Source organism: Sapajus apella, unplaced genomic scaffold (assembly GCF_009761245.1).
Source record: "Sapajus apella isolate SASKATOON/1434 unplaced genomic scaffold, GSC_monkey_1.0 scaffold73, whole genome shotgun sequence".
Lineage (NCBI taxonomy): Eukaryota > Metazoa > Chordata > Mammalia > Primates > Cebidae > Sapajus > Sapajus apella.
The window spans coordinates 8,280,220-8,291,848 of NW_022437013.1; the positions used below are offsets into that span (position 1 = coordinate 8,280,220).

General features: G+C 38.5%; 1 protein-coding gene across 3 annotated transcripts in view; it reads left to right on the forward strand.

The window, feature by feature from the left end:
- The window catches only part of MORC4 (MORC family CW-type zinc finger 4), a 52,881-nt gene extending 41,264 nt beyond the window's left edge, over positions 1-11,617 (forward strand). For 2 of the 3 annotated variants that reach the window (XM_032250911.1, XM_032250913.1), the window contains 3 exons: positions 7,627-8,317; positions 8,611-8,894; positions 9,200-11,617. In XM_032250911.1, coding sequence (XP_032106802.1) covers positions 7,627-8,317; positions 8,611-8,894; positions 9,200-9,353 — 1,129 coding nt within the window. In that variant the 3' untranslated portion in view covers positions 9,354-11,617. The remainder of the gene's footprint in view (positions 1-7,626; positions 8,318-8,610; positions 8,895-9,199) is intronic. The other variant, XM_032250912.1, reaches the window with a different exon arrangement.
- Positions 11,618-11,629: the final 12 nt, after the last annotated feature.

An 11,629-nucleotide genomic window follows, 5' to 3' on the forward strand; every position in this document is an offset into this window, starting at 1 on the left:
GAACACAGCAAAGGGAGAAATATTGAAGAAATCTACTAAATCTTAGAAAGAACAGCAAGAGTCAGTGGCATTTGAACCACAATCTGTCCCACTTCAAGCTCTGTTTTATGAAAACTACTCAAGGGAATTCTAATCCAGGTGGCTGTGGTCTAGAAGATGAGGGCTCCCTCTTCCCCTGGCTCCTTGTCTAGAGCTATGGTTTTACCTGGGAGGGGCAGGCCTTTGGCTTTTCTCATCTCCTCTCCAGTTCTGTTTTGTAGAAGCTCTGTTCCAGGCAGACCCACGAAGACTGGGTTTCTCTTCTCGTAGCCTTCTCTTATCCCACAACGCTCTCACTTATAGGGTGGAAGCACTCACCAAGGAACAGTAAGTTAATAATACTATGCCCCTATTGTTCCTACCCAAGCTTGCTCATAGGTCAGAAGTCTATACTGGAAGAAGTAAGCCAAAAATTACCCCAGCACCCATTCATAAAAAAGGGATTTTACTCTGGCAGAAGTATATTACTGTCTTTGTCTCTAGTTCTTGCACACTGTTCCAGAGATTCTGTTTAAAGAGAAATGCAGGCCTTAAGGATGAAGAACTCCACAGCTATACCTAAAGGAACTGACTTTATGTGGAACAGAACATGAAGAATTCTGTGACTAAGGGGCATTGTCAAAAATAATGGAGATCTTGGTGGAGACCAAGTATGAGGGCAATTATAACTCTGTGACAAGTTTCAGTAGGCAAAATGTGCAAGCAGTCATAAGTTTGGTAACAGAGAGAATCAGGAAAATACAGTCAAGAGCCCTCCTGGGATCATAGTCAGTCCTGGGTGTCAGAAAGGCTGTGTATAAGCACAGGGCTACACCCACTCAGAAGCAATCAGAGCAGGACCTAAGGTGAACCTGAAAGCAGTCCTCAAGCCAAACACAGATGAAACAGCAAAGAAGAGGAGCCTTACTTGCGCTAGGGGTTTAAACACAACCTCTAACTAAATACTGGCTGAACAATGTTACTCTGACCCAGGAGTACCACTTGGGAACCAGGCGTAAAAATGAAATCACACACATCCCTAGCAATTTGGAAGACTAGGTACATGCTCAAGTCTATGGTATCTCTGGGGTGATTAAAGAGGGAAAATCTAAGCTGTTAGTACTTGGCTGAATGTGGGGCAGAAGCATATACTTCTTGAACTTTGGTAGTAACCTCCAAGTCTCACACAGATCCAGTGGAAAAGAGTAAAAATCTAATTGGCTGAAGGGACTTAAGCATAACTTTTATCCAATAAGTGGCCTGTGCCAAACCAGGTATGAACCCTAGGTTGCAGGTGAAAGATTAAAATCAAGAAAAAAATCTGAACAAGTACATCAGAGGCTGCATGCTACAGGGGAAATGGACTGCATGGAGTCGGCTCAGCCAAGCCATTAAATAAATAACCAAGCAAACAATACCAGTGTCATAGGGAACGGGAGCTCAGTGTCCAGAATTGCTATACTATATTATTTAAAATGTCCGGTTGTCAACAAAAATTGTGAAACATGCAGAGAAATAGGCAAGTGTAACCTCTACAGGGAGCAGGGGGTTGAGAAGAACAGCAATAGAAACTGCTCTTGAAGAGATTCAGATGTTGGATTTATCAGACAAATACATCAATGCAGTTGTTATAAATATGTTCAAAGAATGAAAGGAGACCATGTCTAAAGAATTAAAGAAAGTAGAGAATATCAATAAAGGGACAGAACTTATAAAAGTAATCAAATGGAAATTCTGAAGGTGAAAAGTATAATAACTGGTATGAAAAAAATTTTAAAAGGACTCAACAGCACATTAGAGTTGGAAGAAGAAAAAATTAAAAAACTTGAAGATAGATCAGTTATAGATTATGAAATCTGAAGAAAAGTGGAAAAGAAAAATGAACAGAGCAGAGAAATGTAGGATGCCATTAAATGCACCAACATACTCATAATAGGGGTGCAAGAAGAATAGAGAGAAAATGAAGTAGAAAAAATATTCCAAGAAATCATGTCTAAAAACTTCCCAAAGTTTATGAAAAACATTAATCTATACATCTAAAAAGCTCAGCAAACTCAAAATAGGATAAATATAGAGATTCATAGCCAGACACATCATAGTGAAAATATTGAAAGCCAAAAGCAAAGAGAAAATGATTCATCATGTACAAGAGAACCCCAAGAAGATTAAAGTTGACTTCTCATGAAAAAAAAAAATTGGAACAAGAAGGCTACATGATGACATATTCAAAATACTGAATGAAAGACTGTCAATCAAGTATCTTAAACACCAAAAAATTACCTTTAGGAAATGAAGGTAAACTGAATACACTGCCAGATAAACAAAAGCTGAAGGAATTTGTTGCCAGCAGATCTGCCTAACAAGAAATATTAAAGAGAGTTCTTTAGGATGAAAGCAAGTGATACCAGACAGTAATCTGAATTCACATGAAAAAGCAAAGAGTGCTTGTAAAAGTAACTGTGTAGTTAATTATAAAGCATAATACAATAGCATATTTCTTCCTGTTTCTATTAACTTATTTAAATAACATAAAGCAATACATATTTGTATATAATTGCATATATATTGATTTACCATTGTGCTTATATACAAATGTAAAATATTTTACAGGAACAGCACAAAGGAGGTGGATGGGTACAAAGTTATATTGGAGTAATGAAATGATGCCAGATAGTAACTCAGATCTACAGTCTGAAATAATTAAAAAATAGAAAATAAAAAGGTTAATGAAACAAACTCTATAAATATGTACTTGCTCTGCTTTCTTCTCTTGCCTTCCTTGGAAGATGTAACATTGCATAAAGTGATCATTATAACAATGTATTATTCGATTTGTGAATGTTATACTAGAAAATGCATGATATAAAAAGATGAACAGGAAAGGTTGGACAAAGGAACAAAGAAGGCATGATACCTATAGAAAATCAAAAAACCAAATAGCAGATATAAATTCTACCTTATCAGTAACATCAAATGTGACTGCATTAAACAATCCAATCAAAAAACAGATAGAAGATTGTACTTCTAAAAAGTATGTAGGAAACACACGTAGATACAAAGATACAGATAGGTTGAAAGTAAAAGGATAGAAAAAGATTTAGCATGCAAACATAGTTATACTAATATCAGACAAAATAGACTTTTAAATACAAAATGCTACTAGGTATAGAGAGGGACATTTCATAATGATAAAGTCCATCAGGAAGATGTAATAACTGTACTCACATGTGGACCTAACTACAGAGCCCCAGAAATGCACAAAGCAAAAGCAGACAGAATCGTAGAGCGAAATAGACAATTCAACAATAATAGTTTGAGACTTCAGTACCCTACTTTCAATAATGGACACAACAACTAGGAATAAGATCAACAAGGAAATAGAAGACTCGAAGAACATTCTGAACTGACTAGACCTGACATACATACAGAAAACTTCACTCAACAACACAGTATATATTCTTCTCAAATGCACGTGAAATATTCTCCAGGATAGATAGACTGTACGTTAGGCCATAAAATATACTTCAGTGAATTTAAAAAGAATACAAAGGATATTCTTCAATCACAATATAATTAAATTAGAAATTACATTAGAAATCAACAACCTAAGAAAATTTGGAAAATACACAAATATATGGAAATTAAATGACACATATCTTAATTTCCAAAAAAACAAATGGATAAAAGAAAAAATCACAATGGAAAATAAAAAATACATTGAAAAGATGAAAATTAAAATATATGAAAACTGTGGGGTGAAGCTAAAGATATACTGAGAAAGAAAATTATATTTTTAGATGCTTATATTACAATTGAAGAAAGAAGCTCAGCATGGTGGTTCAGGCCTGTAATTCCAGCACTTTGGGAGGCTGAGGCTGGAGGATCATTTGAGCCCAGCAGTTCAAGACCAGCCTGGGCAACATAGGAAGACCCTGTGTCTACAGAAAATACAAAAACTAGCTGAGCGTGGTGGTGTATGCCTATAGTTTTGGCTACTTGGAAGGCTGAGGTGAGAGGATGGCTTGCTGGTATACATGCAAAATGTTGCAGCTGCTGTGGAAAACATTTCAGTAGTTTCACAAAATGTTAAACAGAATGCTATATGACTCAGTAATGCCACCCCTACGTTTATATCCAAGAAAACTAAAAACATGTATCTATACAAAAACTTGTATACTAATATTCATAGCAGTGTCATTCGTAGTAGGTAAAAAGTGGATGCAATTTAAATAACCGTCAGCTGATGAATGGATATAAAATGTGGCCTATTCATACAATGGACTATTATGTAGGTATAAAAAGGAATGAAATACTGATTATGTGCTACAACATGGATGAACCTTGAAAACATGTTAAGTGAAAGAAGCAAGTTAAAAAAGACCATATGTTTCATCATTCCATTTAAGTGAAAGAAACAAGTTTAAAAAGACCATATGTTTTATTATTCCATTTATATTAAATGCCTAGAATAGGCAAATCTATAGAGACAGAAAGTAAATTAGTGGCCTAGTGGGGATATGGGGAGTGTCTGCTGATGTGTAGGAGGTTTCTTGTGGGATGGTATATATTTTCACAACTTAGATTGTGGTGATGGTTACACAATTCTGAGAATACTAAAATTGTGGAATTGTACACCTTAAATAAGTGGATTTATATATATTTATATATTTATATATATATATCTCAGTAAAGATGTTGAAAAATACATCATCTGGAAGGAATACATACACACTTTTACAGGGCAGTGAGTTTCGGTCCTTATTCTTGCCTATCGCAGTTCCTTAAACATAGTAGGAAACATTTATAAAATTAGTGAGTAAAAAATGAAATATATTAATTTGAATGTATAATTCTCTGTCTTGGTTAGTGAAATAATACAAAACTGATAGTGGTTAATTACAGAAGCTTCTCAGAAGGCATTTTGAAGGAGCAGAAACATGGTGTATGTCAGAAAATGCAAAACACTTAAAGGAGAAAATGCACCATAAATTGCATAAATGCACATAATGAGGAATATGACAAAAAGCAGAAAGAAAATAAGAGGGAACTGTGTAGTTGAAGAATTTCTAGTATGTAAAACCCCTAATTAATCTCTACTCAATGCGTGAATACAAGTCTGGCATGAGAATTGATTCCTAGAAGGACTTGCCAGACTTTCTGGAGAAGTATACAACCAATAAGTAAAATCTAGTTATTTTCCCTCATTCACATAATAGTTCCTTTTTTGATTGCCTCTTATGTGAAAATTTTGTTCTCTCATCCTCATCTGGCATGGTTAATTAAACTCCGTTCTGTGTAGGAACTCATACTTTTGTACTTTCGTAAGGTACCTAGGAGACACACAAACACACACGCACACACTCCCACTCCCTTTCACATGGTAGGAAGTGATGCATTTTTATAAGAGAGTGCTTGAAGTGCTATAGGAATTCAGAAGTAGCATTTGAGCCAGGTTTACACATGCACTGTTGGAGAGAAGAAAGACACTCCAGTCAAAAGGAGCAGCATGAGGAATCACAGGGCATCCAGTTTGACTGATGTTAGTGAAGGGAGTAATGTGAGAGAAAGCTAGGGCCCAGTTATGTCCCAGCTCTGATATTTACTAGCCACCTTGAGAAAGTTACTTAACTTCTTCCTGAGCATCCCTTAAAACAATGGAGAAAATAATCCCACCTGCTTCATGTTTATTGGGAGAATTAGATGAGGCAATACACGTTAAGCACTTCTTACATGGTCTGGTACAGAGTAAGTGCTCAGTAAATGTTTCCTATGTTTTGGCATGGAAAAGCTTTGATACTGAGCTAAGACATACAAGCTTTTATGTCGTGGGGAGCAATAAATAAAGATTTTGAATAGAGGAGTAGCATAATCAGAGCAATGCTTTAGGAAGATTAGCTTGGTACATTGTTCTGGAGGTAAGAGAAGGGGAGACTGGAGACAGGAGGAAGCCATTGCAGTCCAGGAAAGGTAGCGAGAGCTTGAACTTGAGGATTGATAATGTATAAAACTACTATATAAACATTACTGAAGTTTGGTGCTGTTATAACACAAATAGGAAACATAGGGAAAAGGAGCAGGTTTGAAGGTGAAAGTAAAAGGTTGGTTTTATGCATACTGAATTTGAGATACCAGTGGGACCTCCAGGAAGACATGTGTGACAGGGAGTTGGAAATTCAGTCCTTGGTCAGAGTTTGGGAGAATATGGGAATTGTTGCCCAGAGGTTGTAGCCAAGACGTTGTATAAGACTGCAAAAGAGAAGAAACATAGGGTTAGAAGAGAAGACAGTTAAAGACAGAACCCTTAGAGGTGGGAAAATGAAGAGAAGGCAAATAATTGACTATAATTGCTTTGTACAAAGGTTGGTTGCTGCTATAAAGTATTACCCACCTTTCCTTTGTACCTGCCAGCTGATTGTTTTACTGTCTTCTTCAGTACCACAGCTGAATGGACCATCATAGTAGTCCTTATACATGTTCAAAGATGGATACATTTGTTCTTACATAGGTCCTAAGTCTTTTTGCTTTTACCTAAGGCTAACATGACAAGATCTATTAAGATGGCAGATCAGTTGTATTTCTTAAGAACATATGGGCATTATAAGAAGCTACAGTTTGGCTTATCTGACAGATATTCTCAGAAAGTACAGAAAAATATGGCCAGCCTTGAGGTACTATGAGGTGGCAGATCATATGCCTGATGCTTTCTCATTAAATATTTGAAAGCTGATTTGATCTTGAAATGTCTTGGTTATCCAGAGAGAGGGCTGAATAGTTGTAAGGATAAAAATGGGATTCCCATCCTGCTGCGTGATTAAAAATTGCCTATGCATTTCTCTGGTGCCAGTTGTTTTGTTAGTTCCTTCAACTCCTAGGGCATAGAGCAGCCAGAAGTGGAAGATGATTTGAGGCCATTATCATGAGCTTTCCTGCAGAACTCAGGGAGTGTCTGTCTGCTTGTGCTTGAGTATGGGAGCTCTTTGTCACAAGGGGGAAATGACTTGAATTGGCTGATTCACTTTCTTTGTTTCAGAAGGGCCCCTGTGATTCAATTAACTTTTACAAGCGAATAATGGGCAATAGCCACAATCCAGTGGGCTGTGGAAAGAATTGTGTGGTTCTGCTGCAATATAAAAAATGTACATAAGTCTTTGATACTAGAAGGCTTTTGCGTCACTGTAAAATTAATCAGTTGGCACTATTCTCTGCATACTCTGCTAAGCTTTTTATGGCCTTTTCATTCCATTCTTGTGTTAGGAGATTTGGGGTATGTGTTTTTTCTTTGTCTTCCTTCTTGACTTGCATATTTAGGACACTTCTAAGTCAGACTGGTCGCAATCTTATTTTTAGAATTCTTAACCAAGGTCAGCCTAATCCTATTATATCCAGATGCTGCCTATTCACATCTTCAACTTCACCTCTCCCTTGATACCAATTGCACTAGTGAAGGGTTGAGGATTGCAGGTAAAGTTGTATCCCTGACCTGAAGTTGTCTGTGGGTAATGTTTAGAGCCCGTTTGAATATGGCAGGTTTGAGTTGGGGCTCCATAGCATCAGAACATACTTAACCTGTACTGCGACAGCTTACAATTTAATTTCCTCTTCTTGCAGTAAGTACAAATGGATCGTAGGTGAGGAACCAGTGGAGAAACGAAGAAGGCTCCAGAATGAGATGACAACACCTGTTCTAGATTATTCCATGCCTGCTCCTTACAGGAGGGTAGAGGCAGCTGTTGCCTACCCAGAAGGAGAGAACAGCCATGACAAATCGAGTTCTGAGAGAAGTACACCACCATACCTTTTCCCAGAATACCCAGAAGCAAGCAAGAATACAGGTCAAAACAGAGAGATTTCAATTCTGTATCCAGGGGCCCAAGACCAACGTCAGGGGTCCCTGCTTCCTGAAGAATTAGAAGATCAGATGCCAAGATTGGTGGCAGAAGAATCTAACAGAGGTAGCACGAGCATAAACAAAGAAGAAGTGAACAAGGGACCTTTTGTAGCTGTTGTTGGTGTTGCCAAAGGTGTTAGAGATTCAGGAGCTCCCATTCAGCTGATCCCTTTTAACAGAGAGGAGCTTGCCGAGAGACGAAAAGCAGTTGAATCCTGGAACCCAGGGCCTTATTCTGTGGCCTCTGCTGCAATCCCTGCTGCAGCCATTGGGGAGAAAGGAAGAGGCTATGAGGAGAGTGAAGGTTGTAATACACCAAAGATGAAGAACCAGAGAGAGCTGGAAGAATTGAAGAGAACCACAGAAAAATTGGAACGTGTTTTGGCTGAAAGGAATTTGTTCCAGCAAAAGGTTAGGGTAATACCTTACCACTAGGAATAACAGATCATTGTAACCAAGGGACCAGGACGTTGGTGCCCTGATGATTTCATATTCTGAGGCTTTTAAACAAAATATGCCCTTGAACTGTTCTGTGGTGTGTTTAAGATAGAGTAACTGTAGTAGGCTTTCTGCCCATTTTATGGTATTGAAGAGGTCTGTAAGTAGAGGAATATGTATAGTGGAATCACAGGATGATCATATGAGTAACAGTTTTTGGCACACTCTTTTGTGGGGTCATTGAATTTCTGTTTCTTGGACTGCAGGTGGAGGAGCTGGAACAGGAGAGGAATCACTGGCAGTCTGAATTCAAGAAAGTCCAACATGAATTGGTGATCTACAGCACCCAGGATGCAGAAGGCTTGTACTGGAGCAAGAAACACATGGGTTATCGCCAAGCTGAATTCCAGATTCTGAAAGCTGAGCTGGAAAGAACCAAAGAGGAAAAGCAAGAGTTGAAAGATAAACTGAGGGAGACAGAGACACACCTGGAAATGCTGCAGAAGGCTCAGGTCTCCTACCGGACCCCAGAGGGAGATGACCTAGAAAGGTTAATTACTAGGGTTTAGTTATCAGCTTGTGAGTGCTAATGGGAAGCATCCCTTAGGACCCCCAGTTACTGGCCATAGACAAGGGAAGAAGCCTTAATTCACAGGCCACCAAGAATTGAGTAATTACTTCTTAGAAAGCTGCAGCCAGTCTCCCTGTGCTTGGTGGCGTTGTGCTTTCTTCTTTGTAGCTAATGAAAATGTAACTGTTGAGAAATGTGGCTCCATTTTGAAGGGGCTTCATTTTATTCTGTTGGTTAATGACTTCATGTCATCTCTTCTCCTGCCCCCTCACTCCATCATACAGGGCTTTGGCAAAGCTTACACGGCTCCGTATCCACGTCAGCTATCTCCTTACTTCTGTCCTCCCTCACTTGGAGCTTCGTGAGATCGGGTATGATTCAGAACAAGTGGATGGGATCCTGTACACGGTGTTGGAGGCAAATCACATACTGGATTGAGCACCAGACTGTATACCCTTCTCTTGTCTTCTGTCTGTTCTCTTTTCTCGCCCTCCCCCACATCTCTCTCTTTCTCTCTCTTACCTTTATGCCTTATATAGAGAATCTCTGTGTAAATCCTGGCTCATAATAAGTCTGCTTCTTATCAGTTTTGGTGTGGAGAAAGAGGCCAGTTTAAATAGGCTTTCAAGTCTTGGAACAGAAAAGCAATAGTCACCAAGGTCGGTGACCTGAAAGCTTTAATTTTCATGACCTGGATACGTGGTCTATTTTATATCTTTTCTGAAATTATTTGTATTCACTAAGGTTAAATCAATCAGCAGATATTGGGTACCAGCTGTTTTCGGGTAAGCTAACAAGTATAACTCATGTTTGTAGCCTTCAAAGGTGTAACAATCTAGTTGGAAATGTAAGACATACATCATATTATACACAGAAGTGTATGATATGTACAACTGAGTGGCACAGATATGACAATGAAGATCTGAGGGAGGAAGTTCAAGGAAGGCACCACGCCAGAAATGGGACCTAAATTAAGGCTTAAAAAATGAGCATGGCCACACTGCCAATGAGTGATCTTTAGGTGTTAGGACTATGGCTGATATTTTCCTTCTTCCTATCTTCTTGCCTTCTTCAAATTTTCTATATTAAACTTGTTATTCTTCCTACATTGGAAAAAAATAAATTGTTTTTAAAAAGATCAAGTAGGCTCGAATTTGAATATCAAATGAGAGATTATGTGAAAATATCAGGTAATGTTATATTTCTAATTTATATTAAATTTAGCATTACCTCTGGAAGAAGAACAGCATAAACAAAGGCATAGAAAAATTCAGAATGTGAAAAATGTGTTTGATAGGAGTGGTGGGTTATTGTAAAGGGAACTAAGATTATGTCATGATCCACTCACCCGCTTTGGTATTCACATTTTAATAAGGGATTCTTGAAAAACAGCAAACCTACGAGGTTCAAATTTAAAAATATATTTATCATCAAATGAATGGAATTTCAGGCAGTTGGGGAAGTATTTTAGAGTGGAATCTATCTGATGTCCCTTGGAACTCTTCAGGCTAGTGCTGAGTGAGGGGTGTACTAACAGAAATAGTAAAACTTACTCTCTTGTAAAAGGAGACATTGTATTCATTTTTTTATTGTGTTTATATAGCACATACTCTTCAAAGAGTTCAGGGTATTTTTCAAAAGACATTGAACAATGAACACATAAAAGTATACCAACAGTAAAAAGTAGGAAGTAGAGAAGAAACAATCAAAGGAAGTTGGGATCAAGCAGTGGCAAAAGGTTTAGCTAGTTCAGAGGAAATGTCTTGGATATTTGTTCTGTTTCTCCTCCACAGTTACTTCAGAACACTTTTCCAAATTAATCCTCCCTCCTTTGAAAGGGGGTCCATCGTAGATACCCCAGTGACACTGCAGGGAATGAGGGGAGGCCAGATCTTGGCTTCGTCACTTAAAGATATCCCCTGCCCCCTTACTTTCCACCTCACCCAGCTCTAGCTTGCCATATGATGAATTTTCATGTTAGACATTTGGATTATGACAGTCAAGGACGCAGTTGTCTAAATGTAAATAGCACTGAGGGAAGAGGAGCACATTCAGCCATTCTTTCAGGGAGATTTATTCATCAGATGGGGGCTGTGAGTGTGTGAGACTTCACACAGAAAAGAGTGCGGATGAGAGTCTGCTGCAGGAAAAAAATTCAGAGCATTGAAGGCTCTGCCTGTGTGAGTGTTTGTTGGGTGAGCAAGGGGCAGAGTAGGAAGGTGGGTAGGCAGTGAGGCTTTAAAGGGAAGAAGGTAGGAAATTTGAACTCATCTTTCCTAGTGTTTACTCTCAGCCCATTCCCTGGTTTGTGGTCCTGACCCCACACTGCTTTTTCCAGCACTGCTATCTGTGTGAGTCCATTCACTTCAATACCAGAGCTACCTCTTTTTTACCTATTTACTATGAAGCCACGCCAACATGAGATCCCCTTGATAGCGTTAAATCCCACTGTGGAAAGATTGCAAAGTATCTCCCAGCCTTACCAGAGGCTATGATCTAGTGTGGAGGCAAAAGACATTGAGAAGGAAAAAGCAGATGCTTCCTCCTGGCTTTCCTGTTAGGTTAACATAAGCATAGTTCTCCTTTGAAATGTCTCCCACATTTGCCCTTTAGCTTTGCATTGCCATGATGAACATTTAGGTTATTACCTAAATAACTTATTACCTCATCTCTTGATTATCTAAATAAATTCTTAAATGGCCTTCCTTGCCTCC